Source organism: Mesoplodon densirostris, chromosome 8 (assembly GCF_025265405.1).
Source record: "Mesoplodon densirostris isolate mMesDen1 chromosome 8, mMesDen1 primary haplotype, whole genome shotgun sequence".
NCBI classification, from domain to species: Eukaryota; Metazoa; Chordata; class Mammalia; order Artiodactyla; family Ziphiidae; genus Mesoplodon; species Mesoplodon densirostris.
In genome coordinates this window covers 27,143,825-27,168,823 of record NC_082668.1, presented here as the reverse complement: position 1 = coordinate 27,168,823, position 24,999 = coordinate 27,143,825, and the positions used below count along the sequence as shown (strand labels likewise).

The 24,999-nt window shown below is 34.8% G+C and overlaps 1 protein-coding gene across 1 annotated transcript in view; it reads left to right on the top strand.

The window, feature by feature from the left end:
* Positions 1-24,999, top strand: part of CPS1 (carbamoyl-phosphate synthase 1) — a 134,288-nt gene that overhangs the window by 1,635 nt on the left and 107,654 nt on the right. Inside the window, exons 2-5 of the mRNA XM_060106069.1 lie at positions 17,538-17,647; positions 20,603-20,747; positions 21,856-21,945; positions 22,868-22,924. Coding sequence (XP_059962052.1) covers positions 17,538-17,647; positions 20,603-20,747; positions 21,856-21,945; positions 22,868-22,924 — 402 coding nt within the window. The remainder of the gene's footprint in view (positions 1-17,537; positions 17,648-20,602; positions 20,748-21,855; positions 21,946-22,867; positions 22,925-24,999) is intronic.

Sequence of the window (24,999 nt, the reverse complement as noted above, 5' to 3'; positions counted from 1 at the left end):
GAAATTGAGTAACTACTTAAAATGGCATAGATGTGACTGATACTAGAAGTCAATTCTCCACTATCATAATAAGTGCTCTATACAACCACAACTACAACAAAATGGTTTAATTACTTGGATGGTCCACTGTGAAAGTAGTTCTAGTTCATGGTGGCAGATCTGTTTTAAGGGTCTGCCAAAGTACACAGCTAAGAATGACAAGTTTGTAGGAGGAATAAGCCATCATTTCACAGTGTAAAAGCCATTACTCATACTCAATCATTTCTGGCCAAAGGTTTGGAGGAATGCCAGGCATGAAAAATAGAAGTTCTTGAACTTCACAGTAGTGAATTAAAATTCTATACAGCAATCCAAGGGAACTTGTGTTACTATTCACTTATTTTGAAACAGCCCTCTACCAACTTTTCTTCATGCCTTCACTTTTAAAACTCAATTCTCTTAGAAAGATATATTTAAACTTACTCTTTTTATATGAGTATCCTATTTTAAAGATAGTTAAAATCATTAGAATATAGTTATATATGGTCAGTGAAGGGCAATGAGACTAGTCACTAAAGGTTAATAACATTATACCCAGTTATAGATAGTAAATGGATTGTGGAAGATACCCTGGGATCAGATATATAAGCACTGCAGTGTAAATGGGTTGCCTTTTCAATGTCTTTGGAGGTCACTTTCCCCTTGGTGAGGGACAAGGAGAGTGGGTTTGACGACAGCAGTGACGCACTTGTACTTTTATGTGGTCCTTCCTCATGCGCTTGTTTGTAGCTAATATTTATAGCGTGTACCTTGTTAATAGGCACAGTTATATTTCACGTATAAGGAAGAAGAAAGAATTTCAAGGTACTCTACATTTTAAAGGAATTTGATATCAAGGGTATAAATGATCAACCACCATAAAATACGAAATCTCTAGAGACAGTAATCTTTTTCTATTAGTATCTAAAATTCTCAGTGCTCATTCTTACATTCAGCCAGTTGTACCTTGTAGTGGAAAACACACTGGATAGGAATAAAAGGACCTAGATTCTAACCTTTCTTATGCATTTTTCAATGTTCTGAATTTAGTCAAGTCACATATTCTCTCTGAACCCAAATTTTGTCATCCATAGTGTGGAAACAATTCTTGATTTACTCCAAGAATTGTGTGACCATCACACATGATCAGTGCTTAAAAATCTATAAAATACTTTAAAAGTAAAAACTGTTCAGCAAGGTAGCAGGATACAAGATTAAGATACAGAAATCGGTTGCATTTCTTTACAATAACAATGAAATATCAGAAAGGAAAGTAAACAAACAATTCTTTTTAAAATCACATCAAAAAAATAAAATACTTAGGAACAAACCTCACCAAGGAGGTGAAAGACCTATATAACTGAGAACTACAAAATATTAATAATGGAAATTGAGTCATCCCTCAAAGAAATGGAAAGATATCCCCATGCTCTTGAATTGGAAGAATTAATATTTTTAAATGGCCATACTACCTAAAGCAATTTACAGATTTAATGCAATATGTATCAAAATACCCATGACATTTTTCACAGAACTAGAACAGATAATCCTAAAATTTATATGGCATCATAAAAAACCCAGAATTGCCAAAGCAATCCTGAGGAAAAAGAACAAAGCAGGAGGCATAAACCTCTCAGAGTTCAGACAATACTACAAAGCTACAGTATTCAAAACAATGTGATATTGGCACAAAAACAGACATATGGATCAATGGAACAGAAGAGAGAGCCCAGAAGTAAACCCACACACCTATGGACAATTAATCTTCGAGAAAGGAGGCAAGAATATACAATGGAGAAAAGACAGTCTCTTCAGCAAGTGGTATTGGGAAAGTTGGACAGCCACATGTAAATCAATGAAGCTAGAACACACCCTCACAGCATACACAAAAATAAACTCAAAATGGCTTAAAGACTTCAATACAAGACAAGACACCATAAAACTTCTAGAAGAGAACATAGGCAAAACATTCTCTGACATAATCGTACCAAAGTTTTCTTAGGTCAGTCTCCCAAGGCAATAGAAATAAAAACAAAAATAAACAAATGGGACCTAATCAATTTTATAAGCTTTTGCACAGCGAAAGAAACCATAAACAAAATGAAAAGACAACCTATGGACTGGGAGAAAATATATGCAAATGATGCAGCTGACAAGGGCTTGATTTCCAAAAAGTAAAAACTTGATACTTAAAAAACATTCTATTCTATACATTTTAGTAGAAGGACTTAATAGAAAGTTAGATCAGCGTTTCTTCATGTTTTTGTGGGCTACAAATTATTACAATGACAAGATATCTGATAAAAGTTCTCAAATATCTTTGATGATTTTTTCACCTTTGCCTTAATAGCAAACCTATCTCTAGGAAGATATTGCTTATAATGAATTAGACTCAAGGACTATGAAGCAGATATTATTTCTTCACTATGTTGAATTCAATTCCAAAAGTTAGGATGTGCATCTTAATATCCTATTTATTTATTTATTTAACAAATAAACATGAAACTTGTACCCTGGGAGTATACAGGGAGAATAATACATTGAAATAAATGGATAATAAGTGGATAGTCTCTGACTGCAGGAAACTTACAAATTAAAAAATTATGAGTTCACAAGTCTTAGAAAGTCACTAAGACTAAATAGTTTTATTTTTACTTGCAAATGAATTTGGGAATGAAAGGTATTAAGTTGAAAAGGTTAAGTTCCTTATGAATAGAAAAGGATTCAATAAGTACTGCTTTTAACATTAATCCACTCATTTATAAAAATGGTGACCTCTGTTACAATTAAGCCAGGAACCTAACAGTCCAAGTGTCCTTCACTCTGGTACTTCAGATATGAATGAACCCCCAGAATCACTATTCCTTTTGAAACGTTTTCATTTTGTAAGATATTATATTCTGTTTGTAACATAGAAATAGCTATTTAGCTCAACCTTTGAGGAGCTGTTGTCATTTGATTAGAAATTGGAAACTACAAAAACTCCTACAATTAGAATCATTTAATTATATTGTAGTAGCTTTAAAGACATTCATAGGAAATAAAATTCATTATTATATAGGATCCTCTTTATACATATTAGAGGTGGGAGTAGGGGTAAATTTATTATGCATTTTCAAGACTAATTATTGTATTAGACTTTTACCACATATAGATACATTTATTTATTCATTTATTGGCTGCGTTGGGTCTTTGTTGCTGTGCGTGGGCTTTCTCTAGTTGCGGTGAGCAGGGGCTACTCTTTGTTGTGGTGTGCGGGCTTCTCATTGCAGAGGCTTCTCTGTTGCGTTGCACAGGCTCTAGGCACGCAGGCTCAGTAGTTGTGGCTCACAGGCTCTAGAGCGCAGGCTCAGTAGTTGTGGCGCACGGGCTTAGCTGCTCTGCGGCATGTGGGATCTTCCCGGACTAGGGCTTCAACCCGTGTCCCCTGCACTGACAGGCAGATTCTTAAGTACTGCACCACCAGGGAAGTCCCTAGATACATTTTAAGGATGGATTTTATCCATGATAATCCAAATATTTGAAATAATAAATTGTGTTCCAATCCCAAATGAGATGTTGTAGAATTAGTTCAGATGATTTAGCAACTTTACATATATTTGCTGGACAATATTTCATTAATTGGGAGGGGGCCTCTCTTTTGAACATTCTTGTCTTATGTACTCTACCATTCATAAACTCCCTTTCTAAGGTATAGACTCATTTGTTTGTCATCAACAGTGTCTTGACATTTTGAGCTTCTTGCCATAAAACCCTTGCCATAAAAAGCTATAGTCGGACAGGACCTAGACTGAGGTAGGCGAGTGGGACGTCTATTGTACAACATTGAAGGAGGCTCTCACTACCAGGCCCACAATGTGCCTCGTTTGATGTTGTGCCTTGAGCACCTCACTCGCCTCACCCTGGTCCCAGCCCTGGGTAGGAAGCTAAGAATTCTGGCTGGGGAAATGCCAAAAAAACTGGCACTAATCTTGTCCTCAGGCAACCTTCTCCTGTTGATGGCACCTTGAGTTTCTATTTGACCATGTGTGGCCAGACTTACTGATAGTTTAAATGCAAATTTAGATCCTACTGCTGTGGAAATAAAGAACATTCCTCTGCTTTCAGGTCTTCATTAGACTTTCTTCATATTTCTGACTAGTACCAAAGGTTGGAGGGTGTAGTAGAGAGTTTCCAATATCTCTTGGGCAGTGGTCATACCAGAGCTCATTTCAAGGCTTCTGGAATTTGCTATGCAAAACTGAATGTCCTTGATGTGACCAGTATTTCCTAGGGTCTTTTCAATGACTGAAGGTTGAAGAAAGCTACATGGGCCAAGGTCAGGCCTGGTGTTGGACTGCTCGGCCCTAGCAATCCCTATCTTACACTTAATTTCCTTCATCTGGTCTAAATGAGTTCAATTCATGAAAATATTTTCAAGGCCCCTCTCTTCTTTTTCTTTTTTTTTCAACTCAATAAATGCCATATATTGATCTTCTAAATTTCACAAGGAGGTTATTGGTTAATGTGAGGTTCTTATAAATGAATCAATAGAGTTGCTGTATCACTAAGAATTTAACTGAATAAATTTCTTCTATGATGTAGAAGATCCATAATAATTTATAACCAAAAAGTAAGCATTAGCTAACAATATTGAAGATTCCTCCCAGATTCAGAACGATTTACCACATGGCAGATGCCCATTAAGTGCTTGTTAGTAAACCTATACTTTATACATGTATTTTGTGGTAGAACTTTTCTGAATGTTTTATTTATAATAAGAAACATAACTAGAATAAAAATTACTTATGAATCTGACTCATTTGTTTATAAATGTTCAGAACATAGAAGTATTCAAGTAAATTAACCTTGTAATTTTTTCCCCCAACATTGGTTTATATTTAACCAAAGGCAGATGACTTAATATTAACTTAGGATGTTGTAAGGCTATTAACTTAAGATGTTGTAAGGCTTAATTGATTACTGCTGTTACAGTACTTTGAAATCCTGAAGTGTTAGGCATTGTTAACTGCAGAGAAGTCTCATTAAATATTCTAGACATAGCAAATTGTGCTGTAATACTGAATCTTAAGTATCCATATTTTGAAAGTAGTAACTCTAAGAATGAAAAATAAGATTTCATTTACCAATAAAGAACACTTCAAGATTTTAACTTTTTACCATATTATCTGTGCAATAATAAACTAAAATTCTGGCTGTAAGCTTCCTACCTTCCAAAGGTTGGTTCAGATTTATTTTATTTCTTAAGAGGATGAGTACTGATGTCAACTAATAGCTGAGAAACCTCAGGTGCACCAGAAATCAAATATTTTATATAGCTTTAGGCCTGGGTGAAAATGGAGGTAAACACATGGGGCTTCTATCTTTTCTGATATACAAATAATTTACATAGACAAATGATTTAACAGCAATACAGTCAGATTCCCAGAATAAATAATTTTCATTCCCATTACTAGCTTAAGGGGATTATTGTAGCTATAATGTTTTATTCAAATCTTTTATGGAACTTATTGCTAAATTAGCTTGAAGCTTTACATCCAGAACATTTTGCTGGTGAATTCTCACACTCAGGGGAAGAAACAATGTTGTTCTTCCCATTTCATAGATGTGTAAGTGCTGTAGTTAATACAAGGACACATGGATGTCTGTTTCTGCACACAAAGTGAATATACATGTAGTAACTCTGGGTAGAATTTTAATTAGGCCTCAAACATCATATGGATCTTTTTAATTTGGCATTTTGTTAGTGTGCTTATGTGTATATCTGAAGCCATATTTGTGTTTAACCTGGCTTCAGAATGAGCTAAACAATTTCTCCTGCTGAATTTTACTTCTTACTCAAGAGCCCATTTATGCACTGTACTTTATCTCAATACAAAATAAATCTGATTTTCCTTTTCCTTTCCTTTTTTCCTTTTTTTGATTCCATTTTGAGAACAGGTTGTTTAAATCAAAGAATCAGTGAGGATTCCTGCTTTATATGGACGTTAGTAATTCTATAAATACAATATTTTAGAGCAGTGCTGTTTTGTTGACATGTTTCTTCCACTTCAACCAAAATATTGTCATGTGTTTGTAACAAAACATGCTGTTTTTCAATTTTTAATTTATTTCTTTCTTATATAGTCCTGTAAACTCCACATATACAAAAGTCTAATATGGTAGGTTACCTGGTGTGGGCTACTCCAGGAAGGGCAAGGCAGCTCTCTGCAACTGAGGTAGATCCTGAAGGAATTGACAGCTGGTGACCATCCACTGACCTCACTCTTTGCAGCAGGATGGCAGGTCCTTCCTGGAAGGGGACTGAGAAGAGCATCTCCATGTTTACAGCATCTTTGGTCCTAACAGTCTTGAGAGCTTGAAAATTCAAGGGCCTGGAATCAGAGTGAAGAGTTCTTAAAACCTGCTAGTTCTCTTCAGATTATAGGATGTAATTAATGACTTGACATTTTCACTCTGATGATTTACAGATTTACAGATAAGTCATTCTTGGTTGACCTGGGCATGTTGCAGCTTATCTGTGGCAGTTTTGAATTAAAATTCTTATAAATAAATTTAAGTACGTCTATGACTGAATTGCTTTTTATCCCCATTTTTAAAAGATTAGAAAACAGAAATAGAAGTAAGCTTAGAAAAAGAAAAAGAGGGGTAATATGTAAGTCAGTTTAGGCTGAAATTTTCGACATGATGGTTCCATGGTTCCGTAGAGTGATGGAGGCTTGTGGATTCTGAGTCACACTGATTGGGTTTAGAAACCACTACTCCTGCATTTACCTGTGAAATGATCTTGACTAGTCTAAGCCTCAGTTAGCTCAACTGTAAAATGGAAAGCTTAATTTAATCTACCTCAGTGGGGGGCGGGGGAGGGTTGTAAGGATTAGAGAAAATCCATCAATAGCTTGAGAGACAGTGCCTAGTACATTGATGTTAACTATTATTAATGATGTCTTAAGGAAGGGATCAGGGTGGGGTTTTCAGTGAGGGCAAAGTGCTCCCAAAACATATTTTTCCAACATAACTTCATGGTTTTATTTGAAGTAAGATAGCTTTCTCAGAACAGTAGAAATTTCTCATTCAAATATATATAAACAATTTATTTGTTCAACTACATATAGACTTTAATAAGCATTGGTGACTATGTATACAATCTGGTTAATGTCTTAATAGGGTCTCATTAAAGCAGTGCCAAAGCAATGCCAAATGCCAAATGCCAAAGGGTAGAAATAGGACAGTGATAGGTCAATCTACTTCTATAAGGCATGCTTAAGAAATGTTAATGCTTTACTTTTTTTCAAACATAAGGATTATTCCAGAATTAAAAAATAAAACAAAACAAAACAAAACGGGATGTGCTTTAACACATGAACTCAAACAAGAGAAAATTGAAGTATACATGTCCTTAGTTACTCTCCTCAAAATTATACAAATATTTATTGGGTGTCAAGTCTGCATCAATACCATATGTAAACCTCAGTAACAATAACAATAGAAATATAGCAGCCTCAGGTTTTTTTTAGTGGGGGATAAAAATGGACTAATTATCAGTTGAAAACTATTTGGGAATTTGGCATAGAGATGGAATATTATGAGACTGCATCAGTAAAGGAAAACAAACAAATTTGCTACTGACATACAGTAAAATTGGCAAGCACTTTAGATAAAAAGTAAAGAGAGGAAATAGAATAATTGGGTTATGTATGCTGAATTCAATTTTCTTTCTTTTCCCCAGTGATAGAAGATTAAATTTCTGTTAACATAATGTAATAAAATTTTATTTTATTGTGGTAAGAGCACTTAAGATGAGATCCATCCTCTTAACAAACTTTTAAGTATACGATATATGCAGTCTAACTATAGGTACAATGCTGTACAGCAAATCACTAGAACTTATTCATGTTGAGAACAATTGAGATTTTATGTCCATTGGTTAGCAACTCCCTATTACCTCCTTCCCTTAGCCCCTGACAACTATAATTCTTCTCTCTGATTCTATGAGTTTGACCATTTTAGATACATCAGATTAGTGAAATCATGCAGTATTTGTCCTTCTATGATTGGCTTATTTCACTTAGCATAATACCCTCAAGGGCCATTCATGTTGTCATATATGGCAGGATTTCCTTCCTTTTTAAAGACTGAGTAATATTCCATTTTGTGTATATGCCACATTTTCTTTATCCATTCATCCATTGATAGACATTTAGTTTGCTTCACTATCTTGGCTATTGTGGAGAGTGCTGTGATGAACATTGGAGTGCTGATATCTCTTTGAGATCCTGATTTCAATTCTTTGGATAAATATCCAGAAGTAGGGTTCCTGGATCAAATAGTTCCAGTTTTCATTTTTTTGAGGAACTTACATACTGTTTTCCACAGTGGCTGTACCATTTTGTATTTCCATCAACAGTGGAATTATTTTTAACTAGAGTAGTAATTATTTAAGTAACTTTATTACCTAGCCTATAGGCCCAGATATGATTTGAAAATTTCACTTCCAAGAAATGTTAGGAAAAGATGTCAAAGGGAGAGAGACTGTAACTCTAATATCTTACTATTAGAATTAATATCTGTAGGTTCGAAAGATTTGTAAGACTAACCACTACTAGAAAAATGTTGAATTAGAAATCTATGTTTTAGAAAAGAGTTCAACCAAACATAAAACAATTGTTTAATTTTAAATGTGGTTACAAATAAATATTATATCAAGTATGAAATTAAAAAAATAAATGTTTAATATTTTAAGTATGAAAAGTAATAATGGGGAAGATGCATGTAGGGTAAGAGAGTATATACTTTTACTGTTTTCTGTTGTAATTTCCCCTCTTTCACTGAGTTCATTATCTAATCATTTAGCTGTACTCTGCTAAATAGTTAGTAGATTATCTAACTAAAGTAACTTTACTAAGGTGTGAATAAAGCTTAATTATTATATAATGGCTTTATAAAAAGGAATTGCTGTACCCACTTACATCCCTACTTGGTGGACTGTGGAAGAGAAAATACTATTAAAGTGGGTATTCTTTATTTCCTTATCTATTCCCAGGAGATAAATCACATAGAATTAAATACAGCTATAAATTGCCCATTGCTTCTCATGTTTGTGAGCAAAGCCTAAGAGGAATAGTTAAAATACGACTGGAGTAAAGCAGGAGTGCAATTTGCAAGCCAGTCATGTCTCAGAGGAAGGAAAGTAGAATTATGATGCATCTTTGCCACCTGATAGCCATTCATTCATTCATTCATTCAACCAATCAGTATTTGCTAGGTATCTACTACAGGTAAGATTCTAGGAGTGATAATTAATCACACCTCCTTCTCAGCCTCTAAATTTAGAATCAACTGAGAAACAAGACATAGAATTCAAAGAGATAGAGATCTGAATATCAGCTTGATTACTGTTAAAGCTATTTGGAAAACAGGGTCTAGATCTGTAACCAAATGGACTTCTTAGAAATCCCCATTCCCTGAGTCAAATGTATTTGCTCACAACTGCAAGTCTCCCACCTTGATGTGCACCTGAAAACAGCCTTCTTTGAAAAGATTGTTGAGAAGAGTTGATCCAGTCTTGCCCAGTTCTATTTCCCAAAGTCACCAATCATACCTGTTACTCTCCCTTGTGGACCCGGGGTTAAATGATCTTTCCCAAATCCCTGAAAGTTAACTTCATGGGCCAAAGTATGAATTCAGAGAGATGCAAAGTTGTTTCCCCAGTCACCCACTAAGTGCCAGATGCTGTGTTATGTGCTAGTGATACTGTGTTGGACAGAAAAGGCAGGGTCTCTCTCTCCTTGATGTTGTTTGGTGTTGACTATAATCTTATTGGAGAAATTAGTCAAATAGTTGGGTATACGGCAGTAAATTCTAAGAGCCAATTTTACTTAACCTTAAATTTAGAAGTGACAAATCCTTCAATACCTGTTTAGTTAGTGTACAAAGATGATCAGCTTGAGTTCCTAGCAAGAGGTAGAATTTGGATATGTGGGAAGAAGAGAGGGCAGGAATGAGGGTAAGGACCTAGGTATATCTAAGTCATTATGCCTAGTGGTCTTCAAGGTTTGTTTTTCTGACAAAGTCTCCAAAGACATTTGCAGAGCTGACCTTTAATATACAACAATTGATCAAGAGTATAAAACCAAAAACACAAACTAAGCAAACAAAGAAACAAACCCAAAACGAGTGAAATCCGTATTTCAACAGGCAGGGTATGGGAGGGAAAGAGAAACCCAGATGGTGAAAGGTGGAAGAGATTATCAAAAGTGCTGTCTCCAGCCCAACCTCATTCATACCCCCTTTTCTTCCCTTACACAGAGCACGATTTCAAACAGTTCCTAATGGATAGGGCTACATATAGATTGGAATAATAGGGCCAGGGTAGAGGAAGTGATTGCCATAGTGTATGAATATTCTTTTCCCCTAAAGCATCTGCTCTTCTCAGTGCTTTTCTCCAGAAGTCTGCCCTCTTTATACTTAACATAATTCCTCCCTGGTTGGATAGAAAATTATACTCTATTCTTATGTGGAAATGTCTTTCTAAACTGGTTTGCAATTTAGATTGTGAATATATAAGCAAATTTGGGCAATAGTTATTTAGGGAATAGTGAGATATATATACATATATATAATGGATAGTTATTTTATCTTTCAAAATCTATGATCTAAGCATTTGCCAAACCCAATGTGCTTGATCTTATTGAAATGAGATTTCCAGATAGAAGCTTAATGTTTCTGCTGCCCCTTGTGGTAAGGTTTCTCTTATTATCTTTATTGGACTATGTATATTTGGGTTGATAAATAACATTGAGTGAAGGATTTATTTATATTTGATTAATGAAATCAGTTTAAATATCTCTTAACTTCTAAGTTGAAGACTAGTAGGATGGAACTCAAAACTTCTTTGTTATATTTCAGCATTTTGTGTCTATTTGGTTGAGTCAGTATGAATAAAAGGTAGCAACATCAACAACATCTAACTAGTCCTTTGACTCTGAGGCGCTTAGATCTAAAATTAGGTAATGAACTAAAAGTTAAATTTTTCTAATTGGCTCTGACCTTGAGAGTTGAAGAATATTCTTATAACTTCATATGCACTTAAATAATGATGAAGAATTATACTATAATGAAAATGAGTACCCAGTTAAAATTAAGCCACTAAGTGGATCCTGTCACACATGGAATTTAATTTACATGAAGGTTTTACTTAGAAAAGTTATTGGAATATTAGTAAGAGACCCAGAGGGGAAAAAGTGAAATGAAGAGCTGTAAGGACATATTAAAAGAATTGAGACTGCTTATTCCAGATCAGGGAAAAAAGTAAAACAAAGAAAAAAAAAACCCAAAGTAGTCATCTGCCAATAAGGCTTGTATACATATTCATATTTCGGAAAGAGAAAATTTGTTCTCCGTGTCTAGTGAGAGCAAACCGAACAAAATCCTTCTCAATTCCACTAAGAGGGAGTCAGATTAAACTCACCTTAGAATTTATTGCTTGCTTGTATTGCCCTGTAGTGATTGACCTAGAGAGAGGCAGCAGCTAGTTAGACTCAAATTTCAAATTGAACTGGGTGAATAATAGTCCATGCTTATTCAACTAATTTCAGCGATTAAAAAGTTAATAGCTTTCACTGTTCAAAATAACTTTTGATCTCTTTGAATTTGACTTAGACCTGTCACTTGAATTTGCTATGGCAAAAATATGTGAGAATAATATGAGAAATGTAAAATGTTTTTTCTGCGAAATTCATTTGTATAAGCTATTCTAAAACTAAGTAGAAGAATACAGGATTTTCTTTCCATACTCCTGTATTTTAGAATACACTGGGTAAGGAGAGCTTTCTCGTTTTTTCCATATTTTCAAAGTGAAAAAGGGACTGAAATAGTTTGTTATGTTAATTCAAGCACTGTCATCCTCTTTCATGTGAAATCTCTAGGAAATTGATATGAATGATCCTTTTGTTTTGAATTACCATGATATTTGTTTTAACTCTGCATAAGATGTATTTGAACACTCACATGCAGCATACTCAATATGCATATCCCGGGCTAACCATCCACTAACCTTTCTCCCTCAATGTCGCTCACGTCTCTTTCCCACCATAATATCTCCACATTGACTACACTTAAGGAATTGTAGGAAGACACTGTTAAACGGTGAAAAGGCAACTCAAAACAGATATTTGCTATTTTAAATATATATCTAGAATAAACTAAAAACCGAATGGATAATTATGTCTTTCAGTATTTTTAAAATAGTATTTTCTTTCTTTATTTTTTAAATTTTATTTATTGTTGGCTGCTTTGGGTCTTCCTTGCTGTGCGTGGGCTTTCTCCAGTTGTGGTGAGCAGGGGCTACTCTTCATTGTGGAGCATGAGCTCTAGTCGCGTGGGCTTCAGTAGTTGCGGTGGGTGGGCTCAGTTGTTGTGGCACGTGGGCTTCAGTTGTTGTGGCGTGTGGGCTCTAGAGCACAGGCTCAGTGATTGTGATGCATGGGCTTAGTTGGTTCACGACATGTGAGACCTTCCCAGACCAGGGATCTAACCTGTGTCCCCTGCATTGGCAGGTGGGTTCTTAACCACTGCGCCACTAGGGAAGTCCCAGTATTTTTCTTTAGATTGTCACTTAGTGATGCTTTATTCATCCAACAAAAATTCAATGACTACCTACTCTGTACCAGGCACTGATGTTGGCCCTGGAGGCAGGCACATAAGTGAACAAAGCAAACCCAAATACTCTGCCCACATAAAGTTCACTTTCTAGTGGGACAAGACAGATGTTTTAAGTAAGACACTGGATGATACGTTAGAAGGCAATAAGTGCTGTGAAGAAAGAGTAAACTAAGTAGATAGGGTGCTGAGGGGTATATTATAATTTTATTTATTTATTTATTTCCACTGTTTTTCAGATTCTATTCCTGTATAGTTCATTACAGAGTATTCAGTAGAGTTCCCTGTACTATACAATAGCTTCTCATTAGTTATCTATTTTATATCTAGTATAATATATCTAATATAATCTCCCAGTTTATCCTTCCCCACCCCTTTCTCCCCCTGGTAATCATAAGTTTGTTTTCTACATCTGTGATTCTATTTCTGTTTTATAAATAGGTTCATTTGTATCATTTTTTTAGATTCCACTTATAAGTGATATCATATGATATTTGTCTTTTTCTGACTTACTTCATTCAGTATGACAATCGATAGGTCCATCCATGTTGCTGTAAATGGCATTATTTTGTTCTTTTTTATGACTGAGTAATATTCCATTGTATATATGTACCACATCTTTATCCATTCCTGTTGATGGACATTTAGGAATATTGCAATTTTAAATAGGTTTTGCCAAGAAGATGGATGACATTTGAGTAAAGACTTGAAGGAATCTTTAAACTTTAGATTCAAAATTTGATGAGTTTCTCTCTTAAAATTTTAACTTTATTACTGAAATCATGAACGGGAAGGAAAGGGTGAATTATTTTTTTAAAGAGAAATCTCTGAAAGGAAAGGATATTTTATTTATCTTTGTGTTTCTAGGTGTTTCAAAGGGGATCTTCTTGAGTTTCCTCTATTTTACCATCCAAGCACATAGCTGGCCCTTTTACTAAATTGAGGGTGGGAGGGGTGGGGGGACTGGGGATATTTATCCATGTAGCTCCAAAGCCTAGGATGAAACTTGGCACATGATGGGAGCTAAATGATGTTGTGACCTGAAGGTCTAAACTGTCTTATTGGCATATACATTTTTTGTTAAACAGTTAGGGACCATGTCATGATATAGGTCATTTATTTTGTAGAACTTACATTTATATAGCCTTTGGTTACTTTTCCTGACATTCTATGAGTGTACAGACTTCTCATTAAGGTTTTCTTTGCACTTTCAGCATTCAAACTACCAAAGTGCTCTGGCAGTAGGCACTTAAATGAACCCTTAAGGTTATAGTATAATTCCGAGACTATGGTCCTCTTTCTACTAGGACTGAGGCTACTAAAATATCTTACGCTGGTAGCGAGGTGATTTCTTTTAGACTCATTGGAATGAAATAGCATTTGGGAACTTATTAGCTAGAAGAGGGGATTCCAGATAATAGCTCTTTGTTCAGAGTTTCTCCATCAATTCATAGATAAGTCAATTGGAACCCATCATTTTAGACTCATTGGAGGCCAATGTAGTTAAGTGAAATATAAAGGGTACTATAGGCAGTAAACAGAAGCCTTGTAACAATATAATGTGCAGTGGAAAAAAGCATTGGAAAATCTATAAAAGCTGCCGAAAAGAACAAAAAATATAATTAAAGGAGCAAAAAAGACATATTGAACACAATCTCAGGTACTATTTCGGGCAACAGTAAATGTCTCCTCAAATATATCTTTAAAGGACAGAAAGCAAAGTAGAAAACTAGTCCCATGGAGAGAGGAAGAAAAATACCAAATAGAATTGTACGAATAGGCTAACAAGAGTCAGATTGCTTATGCTAATTTTTACCTTTCTTTAAAATAATTAGATGTTGTCAGACAGATCAGAGAATTTGAAATTCTTAGATGAGAATAGGATAGAGAAAAGCAAAAGGAACAAAATGAACAGAGGTGATATTTTAGGCAGGTATGGCTCAGAGTAGGGTAGATAAATTGGTATATAGAAGACAATTGAAATTTGCAGTTCACACGCCAAGTTTTGCCAACTAAGTACAGTTATTTTAGGTTCTATCAAAGTTAAATATTATTTAAGAAAATGTTTCCTACCTTACCTCCATTTGGTGAAAGCATGTAGGCTACACATGACTTCCTCAAGAACAGAAAATAATACTTTCAGTAGAAAATATTTTTTGACAGTGAATTTCCTTTACTTGGACCAAAGGTTTTCACGTAGTGAAACATGTCAGAGATACCTAGGAAATTTTCCCAGTAAACTTACCCCTACTTAGAACTATCACCATAGACATTTGACTCGTTTATAATGTTCTTTGGAAATACACTGAACATAATCACACTTACTTCCTAAAATCAACAACCTCTGTCTTGAATTATAAGTAAAGAATGATTGACAAATTAAAATAAAATATAAAATAAGAAAATTGTGTTATTAGAAGAAATGACGTGCAAAGGTGACTTCCTGGATGCAGAGGCAGAATTCAGAACTTGTGTGTTAAGCCAGTCTCTGTCAGGGAACTCTTGTCATCATGCGTATTACATTAATTACTTATTGTGCTTTCCTCTGTGCTGAGTAATTCCAAAAACTTTTTTTTAGTTTAGTGTCTGAGAAGGTAAACCATGACTATTTAAAGAGAAAGTGTCAAGCTTGAGATCTAGAACACTGGTTCCAAGGCTGTAGATAAAACAAAACTTTATCTCAAAGATTATTTGATAAGCTGGGTGAAGGACAACATTCTTTTGGCTAACTCTGCCCATGGACACTCACATACAAACTCACATACACAAACACATGTAAAATGTGCCGGACAGTACTTTGTTCAACTTTCTTCAAAATATAAATTGAAATCCATGCATTGTACCTCCAATTAAAAACTAAGCTTACTGTTGAGAGGAGTACCATAAACATATCAATTTTAATAGGAAATACTAAAATAGCTTTGGGTGTAAATATAAACTAATGTGTATGCACTACACATAAACAATACATAGGCACATGGTCTATTGGTTTAAAGATAAACACTACATTGAAAAGCAGTCATTCCAGTGTCAAGGGACTTGACACTTTACAAGTAAAAGAGGCATCGTATTTCTAAAGAGAAGGTTACTATAGAAAAATAATGAGGTTTTACCATTTTAACTCTTGAAAAGCTGAGTGCTTGTAAAGCTAGAGGAACATAGAGACAGAGGTCTAGAAATCATGTATTGCCTTCCTGCTATTTACTGAGATTGGTGTGTGTGTGTGTGCGTGTGTGTGCGTGTGTGTGGTAAGACTGGAGGTGGGTGATAGGATAGAAAAGGATTAGACGCTATGGGATCCAGAGCTAAAAAAGTAAGGAAAGGAAGGTAGTGAATTAGTATGTTTCTATCTTTAATGGCTGCACTTAACGCTTGCAGAGAGAACAGCACAATGATCTTCCTTACTTCAGCAATTTCAACTCATGGCCAGATTTGTTTCATTCATATTCCTATTCATTCCCCCTAACCTCTGATTATTTTGGAGCCAATCTCAGATATCATATTAGTCTATGCTTAAGTATTTCAGTGTATATCTTTAAAAAAATGAAAATTCTTAAAAATATAACCATAATGCCATCATCGATCTTAAAAATTACACTGAATACAATAAAATATCAATTTATTTTCAAATTTTCTAAATTATTGCAGAGATGTTTTCCTTTATAGTTGTTTTTTTTTTTTTTTTTTTTTTTTGCGGTACGCGGGCCTCTCACTGTTGTGGCCTCTCCCGTTGTGGAGCACAGGCTCCGGACGCGCAGGCTCAGCGGCCATGGCTCATGGGCCTAGCCGCTCCGCGGCACGTGGGATCTTCCCGGACCGGGGCACGAACCCGTGTCCCCTGCATCGGCAGGCGGACTCTCAACCACTGCGCCACCAGGGAAGCCCTATAGTTTATTTTTAATAAAATCAAAATGTTCCCATTATTTTGTCCCATAGAGTTTTTTTACGGAGTCTAGATTTTGCACCCCAAAGTGTGGTTTAACACACTTCTCTCCCCCCTGAATTGTATGGAAATTGAGACTTAGACCCAAATTGTTTCAACAATAGAATTTAGAGTATTTTTGAAGAGTAGATGATGCCTGCTTCTGAGATAAGTTTCTCTAATTGTCCCTCTTCTTAGCCAAGGATTTTATAGAAGCTGGTTCAAAGATTAGTATGGTGAAGTAGTCAAATTCAGAATGCCTTGTAGTCTAAAGGGAGAACCAGACATGTATATAACTAACTCTACTAAAAAGCAAAATGCGATATATTTTCAGAAGTTCCACAGTGCTTGCTTTTGTATCAGTATTAATAGAATGATGAAGTTTCAGTTTCTTTATGATCCTAAAGCTCGGGGAGGGGGCAGCCCCTGAGACAACTCCATCAAACACAAGAGCTCTGTGGAACGCAATTTGATGTATAACTTTGAAGATTCCTTCTAGCTCTAAGCCTCAGAGTAATGAGGAGCTGTACGGTAAAATTCACAAAGTTTTTGCAAACTCATGAATTTCCCTTAAGCTATACTTGACAAAGCTAGGGAATATTAAGAGGGAAAATACAGACACATAGCATTACAGCTAAACTGAAGTATTTCTGGATTGTCAATAACTCTACAAGTAGACTTAGGATAGACAATGTATCAACATGCTTCAGTTCCTCTTTCAAGCAAAACAAAATAAAACACCTGCCTGTGACAAGAGCCATACGTTTGAAGAAAAGTGGTAAGTAACAGGAGAGTGACTCCGAATCTAGATAGTATGGTTTCATCAAATATACTGTTCATTTATTTAATACATTTATGTAGTGTACTTTTGGAGTTTTTCAACTAGTTGTACATTATATTTTGTATTCGGCTGTGATTCATGAATCTGTTTCTTTAGGCACAGACAGCGCACATTGTCCTGGAAGATGGAACTAAGATGAAAGGTTACTCCTTTGGCCATCCATCCTCTGTTGCTGGTGAAGTGGTTTTCAATACTGGCCTAGCAGGGTGAGTAATCCTTCTATTCCAAGGCTTTATTCTTCCTCTATATAGAGGAATAACTGGATGATCTTATTCATGATGGGAAATTGAAATCACCACATCATCATCATAATACTACACATTGTCCTGACGTTGCCCTGTGCTCGTACATAGCTTGCTCAAGCCAACCCTGAAAAGGGCCATAGACACAAACTCCTCCCTGTGGCTGTAAATGGAAGAGAATACAGACACTGGTGTTCCCCTGCTAAAAAAGAACAAAATTAATTCTAGAAACTTAGGGTACAAAGACCCAAGTTATGTGAGATTACCAAGTGGCTTCTGTAAGGCGGGGGTCAGTATCAATCTGATTTAAGGTGAAAATCGAATAGGGAAAAGGATGGGTTGGACTCTCTATTGCCATTCCATTAGTGAAGTTAAGAATCAACTTTGCACATCTAATATGAACTATTATAAGGAGCTAAGAAATTCCTTAGGTATTATAGTGCAAAATTATATAAAATACAATATATAATTTGCACTCTAATAAGAAAGGTAAAATAACAGATACATTTATTATCTTAAAGTAATACACAGGAGAGCAGGTTCATAGATCAGATATTTTCAAGATTTATCACCTGAGACTGAATTAATATTTAAGTTCTGCTAATAGGTGTAGAACAACGAAGGTAAGAGTTGCTACAGAAATCATGTAGCTGTTCTTATCTAGCCAACAAATGTTCATCTGGGAACCAGGTGGCTGAAGTTCTGGTCTCAGTTCTAATGGTAACTGATTATGTGATATTGAGAAAATCACTTAACCTTTCTGAATCTTAGTTTCCACATGTAAAGTAAGAGGGGATTGGATTAGATAGTAATTTATGGCTAGGAATTTCAAAAATTATGTCTTAAAAAATTAGATGGTTTCAAAAGGTTTCCATTAGAGATTCAATAGACTAAACTGTAAAATATTTGATGAATTCTTTAGGGAAATTCAGTTAGCCTTTTAAAGACAAGGAGGCATTGGGTTAACTGGTATTGAAGATATTGATTGACCAAACTTCCATTATATTATTAATGTGCATTATCCTCTAAACTCTTAGCTCTCTGTTTGAAATAAAGAATATTAGATGGTTTTTAAAATAGTTCCACTGGTGAGAACATTAAATTACAGTGTATGAAAAGTGTTTGCAAAGTTTTGCTTCACCAGGCAATTATTTAAGCCTTTTGACAGCACTAATTACTAGCTGTGTTAATATACCTGCCAACAAACAACTGTTTAGTATAGATCAGAATGATGGAGGGCACTCGAGTTTTCTTCTCTGTGATAGATTATGGGTAATAAATCTTGTCACATCACAAAAGTCAAACAGGACCTGATGGATTAATTTTCTTCCAACACTGCAGTTCTCTAGGACAAGCTATATTTATTCATTTTCTGGAGAGAGCATTGTAGGCATATGTTTAAAGGGAATGGCCAGTTCTTTCATGGGAAGAAAGAAGAAAAGAAGTAAAATTAAATTAATTAAAGACTTTTTTGATGTAGAAAAATGCATTCATTAATAAGATTAGTCCACACATCCTATTTTCCATTGAGAAATGCTGCTTTCATTCATGCGTGGCTCACTCAGTAAGGTGGTTGATAATTAAGGGAGTTATTTTGTTTTTCATCTTCAAGAAATTCATTTATATTATGTGTAAGCCTTGGTTAAAAAATTATTAGTTCCTGACAAGTGAGAGGGATCTGAGAAATTAGCTGATGGAGGTGTGGGTAAATATCACAGCATCTTAGTCACTTTAGAGGTTGCTGAGCTGAGAGACTAAGTATTCTGTTGGCAAAGGGAGTTCTGGGAGAAGTTAGTCTGGATGAGGGTTGAAGAATTCGTGTTGACTACTGCCGGAGCTGAATTTTATTGCTTTCGAGGTTGTCAGTCTGTCCCCCTCAGCACCTAAATTCACTTTCAGTAGTAATCCACAAGAAAGATAAAGTTTAACTGTCTCTGTGGGAAGTGAAAATGTTAAGAGGGTGGGAAAAAAATCTCATTGCAATACATTCCAGTGCATGGAATAGCTATAGATAGATCCTGGTATTTATGGGAATAATGTTTCTTATTATTAAGAATAGAAATTTTATATATAATTTTATTTATATATAGAATAAAAACAAGAATACATGTATTCTTATTTTTTCCTCCCCACACTTTAAAATAAAGCTCTTCTGCATTTCTTCTTAATTCCACATCAGTACTTTAAAATAGTTATTTGGAATCTTTTAATTTAGAAGACAGAAATGCTTTGGGTCAATTTTTTGGGGATTGATTTTTTTCTGTAATAAAATAAAACTATCAAACATATACTATCAATGATAACTTGATAATAACTATCAAACATACACCTCTCTATACAACTAAAATATTTTAAAAATCAACTTTATTAAGTACTTCTTTCATAGAAAATAAATCAGAGTTTTAAATGTTCAGTGAATTTTAATAAACATATATACCCAGACGACCATCACTGACGTAATCAGTATGCTCTTCAGTATCCTCAAAGATATTTTTAAAAAAACTTTTCAATTTTTGACAGTTAATATTTTGATGAAACTGTCAGCCCTCAGTAGTAAATATCATTTTGGACCCACTCATGTCTGGTAGGCTAGGGGATTCTTGAGGATATCTGCAAAGTTTAAATAGAGCAATATGTTAAAAATTAAGACCCTGTGAAGAATTTTTCAAGGAATTAAAAAAATTAAGAAATTGAGGGAATGAAAATTAAATGAGAATATGCCACATTACTTTTCATATCAGTAATATCATGGGATAAATTTCCATATTCTATCATAAAATTTCCCTAGGTTTGGCAAAATCTAGAGACGAGCTTGTAGGATTTTATTCTCATGTTCTCTAATTTTCAAGGGTTCAATAATTAAGATCATGTATGTAGAATACATTTTTTTGTTGGTAATTTCTTGGCATCTTTACCTAGGTACCCGGAAGCTCTTACTGACCCTGCTTACAAGGGACAGATTCTCACTATGGCCAATCCTATTGTTGGGAATGGTGGAGCCCCTGACACTACTGCACTGGATGAACTGGGACTTAGCAAATATTTGGAGTCCGATGGAATTAAGGTAGTACCAGTGATGACTATTTAAAAAGCATAGTTGATTTATTAAGAATCTAAGCTGGACAAAATTTCGGCCTGAATCCTATAGTACAAATCATTAAATTTATATTCTCAATCTTACTCCTAGGTATATGAAAATAATCTTTAACATGACATTATTCTGAGTTTCATTTCTCAGGGCACCCTGGATTTATTTTTAATGCCGTGGATAAAACTGGCTTCATTTGGAAAAATGTTGTTATAAGTTCAGATAACAACTATGCTGCAAGAATTTGAGTTGAATCACCTTTTAAATGGATTTTAAGAATCAACTCTGTATCACTTATTTACCTTTTAAATCTTATCCTCTTTGGGAGATGAGTAAAAATAACTTGTATGCCAGCCGAAAAGTAAACACAATTAAAATTTCGTATTCGAGGCAAATTTGAATAATATCTTAGGGATGTGAACCATATAAACGATTCACAAATTTATACTCTAAATTCACCACTCTGTTTTTGAATGACTTGGACTAATCATTTAATTTAGTTTTATATCTCACCATTTCCCCCAAATATTTAGTTTCTTTTAAATGTAAATTTAAAAATTGTTTTATTCTCTACGTACATTAAGCAAATAATTATTAATTAGATTATCGATAAATGCCATAGTGGAAAAGTACAGGGTACTGAGAAAAGGGACCTAGTTTACTCTCAGGATTTGACAAACCAAGTAAGACTGTTCCCCACATGGTAGTTAAGGTAACAATTATTATATTTTACGAGAAAACTTTTTATCACATTTTTTTCAAGTTTCAAAATTTTAAGTGTTGTATCAGCGAATATAAAAAAGCTTGAAGAATGCAAACTGACTCTTAAGTCATAACAGAGGGGATAGACTGGGAGTTTGGGATTCACATGTACACACTGCTATATTTAAAATATATAGATAACCAACAAGGACCTACTGTATAGCACAGGGAACTCTGCTCAATATTCTGTAATAACCTAAATGGGAAAAGAATTTGAAAAAGAATGGAAAAAAATAAATTTATTAATTAAAAAGAAGACAAGTCACAAGAATTGGGTAGTATTTTGTGATCACTTTTTTAAAATGACTGCCTGTCTTTCTAGGTTGCAGGTTTGCTGGTGCTGAATTATAGTGATGACTACCACCACTGGCTGGCTGCCAAGAGTCTAGGGCAATGGCTACAGGAAGAAAAGGTGAGAAATATGATAGGTCATCCAGCATCACCTAAGGACAATTGGTGGGGCCCGTGGAAAGTTGGAAAGGTGTATGTAATTGAAAAGGGCCAAACAGATATAGCAGATCAGGCAGTTTGGGACCCTTTTGTTTCAGAGCGTGATTCCTTCAGGCTGAACTGTTACTACTGTCCAGAACTGTTCAGAACGCACTCTTTATATATACACTGAGGACCTATATTTTCAGTTTATCCACTAGGTGGCACTCATACATGCTTGGTAGACAGACTCTCTCATTCTGGAAAGGGGTTAGAGAAAATTTTAGAATTTTCTACTCTCCGGAGCAACATAACCTCCCCCTTTTAACGAGGATCTAGATATGTAACTTGTGTCATGGATTCTAGTACCAGCTCTACCATTAACGAGCTGTATGACCTTGCTCAGGTCATGTAATCATACCATACATTCTTAATTTTAATTCTTAATTAGTATAAACCGATTGCCGTCAAGTCTCTTTGGGCTTAAAGGTTATGACTATGACGTATAATTAGATATCACTTCATTTGAAGTAATAAATAAGTTACTAACCTTATATCTTCCTTACTTTAAGTATTATTTTCTAACCAGATATATGTATCTATAAAATTATATTACTTATTTAACATCCTGGATTAAAAGCAAAAGAGCTGTAGCAGAAGACTGACGTTCAGAATTTCTCACTTTTCACTCTGAGGAAGGGTCTGGGTATTAAGAGTCCTGTGCCCAATTGAACAGCAATTTACCTTGTTCTTGTGACACAGACACCCTGGATCAGAGAAAAGAAGGAGTAGGGAAATTATTTACTGCTCAAGAAGATAGATGATGTTAAGTTTGTCACTTGAAAACACTCTGCTAGACCAAATTTCCTCCAATTTTACTGTCACTACAATTATTTTCCTTACAGGTCCCTGCAATTTATGGAGTGGATACAAGAATGCTGACTAAAATAATTCGAGATAAGGTATGATAATCATATTTAGCCAAATCTATGTTTATATATATATATATATATATATATATTTATATATATATATATATATATGTTTTTTTCCCTTTGCCCAAGGAATCCATTGGTGTGTAAAAGAACAGATCTGATCAATTTCTGTCGTTTGGGTCTCTGCCATCCTGTTTTACTGTTTTTGATGTAATTTTCAAGACTGAATACTTGATTGAGATGTTTGTTACTGAGTAGTTTTGAGATTAATTCACTCAGCAGTAGTTTATTGAGTGCCCACTCTATGTTCACTATTCCAAGTGACAAGTTAAAGCCTTTGTAATTCAGCTCATGTGATAGGGCTAGTAAACAAGTGGAGAAAGTAACTAGGTGCATAAGAATTTTGCTTAAATTGAATACCTACCTGCTGAAAAAGGAAAACCAGGAAGTGTACAGCACTGGGGCCATTATTTGTTTAGTCCTCTTGGAGGAGTTTTGAATTTAGTGAGTTATAGTTCGTGGGTATATTAAATGAACCCTGCGTGTATTACCTCAGTTATGTAGTCTTTCTTGAAATTGTTCCAAGGACCAAGATGAAGGTAAGTTTATCTTTTGCTTTCATATCTGCTAGCTGAAATATTTGACCCTTCCTCTGAGAATATCTCAGCCCCATCTACTTCCTTCTTCTTGTTATAAGAGGTGAACACTTGTTTTTTTCTTACATGAAACCTTCATATCCCAGAACAGAAAGAAACTTTATCTCATGAATGTTAACTAAATTCTCTTAATGCCACCAAAGTTTTCTCATTAAATTATATATTTTTTCTTAAAAAAGAAAAAAAAATGATACAATTTCAAAGTGAAAAGGATTCTTCAGGAAAATCTGTTGTAGATTGTTGGAATATGTATAGACACAGGATCTCTGTAAACAGAAAGAACAGCTTTGAAAATAAGAACATGGCCACATACCCATGACCAGAAGAAGGACACTGAGAATTTATGCAATCCTTATACTCTATCTCTGATTTTATTCCGTCCTCCATGATATTCCTGAGAATAGATGTTAGTGAGATTATATATCCCAGGTAGATTTTTGTGTTTTCGTAGCCCAGTGATGTTGTGGGAGCAGTAAACAATGATGAGGATACCAGAATGGGAAGGGAATAAAATTGGGAAATTCAATTCAAGCTGTAGATTTGGGAGGTTGAATAGAATATAATCAGTCCTAGTATTGGGGAAAACACTTTACAAGACCATATCATGTTCTTGATGTGATAGGTTAGTTTAAGGTGAACCCTGCGTCAGTTAGGTTTTCAAAGTTTGGCTGAATAGATTAGCACAGACAAAATAGTGGTATTGCCTATTATATTTGATTATGAGTGATATGGGCTCATATTAAGAAAATTATTAGTTGCTTTTCATTTAGTCTTAGGTTGAAAAGTAAGGTTATTTGTCATTCAGCATGCTTTAAGAAAAAGGGAATGAGAACTGAAAACGGAATTTCAAAATTAGGGATCCATAAATATGGTCAAGGACTTCTGTGATTTGGATTATAAAAATAAGTGGAGATCACTATGAAACTTAATAATCCAGTATGGAAGTGAAACGTGATTTTTACTATTTTTCCCAGAGTGTGAGGTAGTACTCTGGTTTTAATAATCACACTGAAATAACCATTTGACCCTCTAACCATGTTGCTGGTACTCACTCACTCCCAAGTTACTTCTCCTAAGGAATGCGTTTCAAAGGGAAATAAAGGCTTTCCTCTATTTCCTTCAATGCAACAATTTCATTGGAGAAAAGCAAATCAATGAATTATTTTGACTTGTTCCCTCCCTCAATAAAGTCTTGATTACGAAATATACCATTTTCTAAATAGGTCAAAGTAGACTTACTAACAAATAAGTAAATCTCAAGACAGCTAGGAATAATATATAACATTTGCCACGTTCAAGCTAGCAAGGTTAATTTGTGAAAACTTTACAGAGGGTTAAGCATACTCTAAAGTTCAGGCCCTTATTAGCACGTGAACCCTTTCATTGCAACTTCTCAAAGTTTGTGACTTATACAGCATTTCACAATTTTTTGTTTGTGAATTTTAC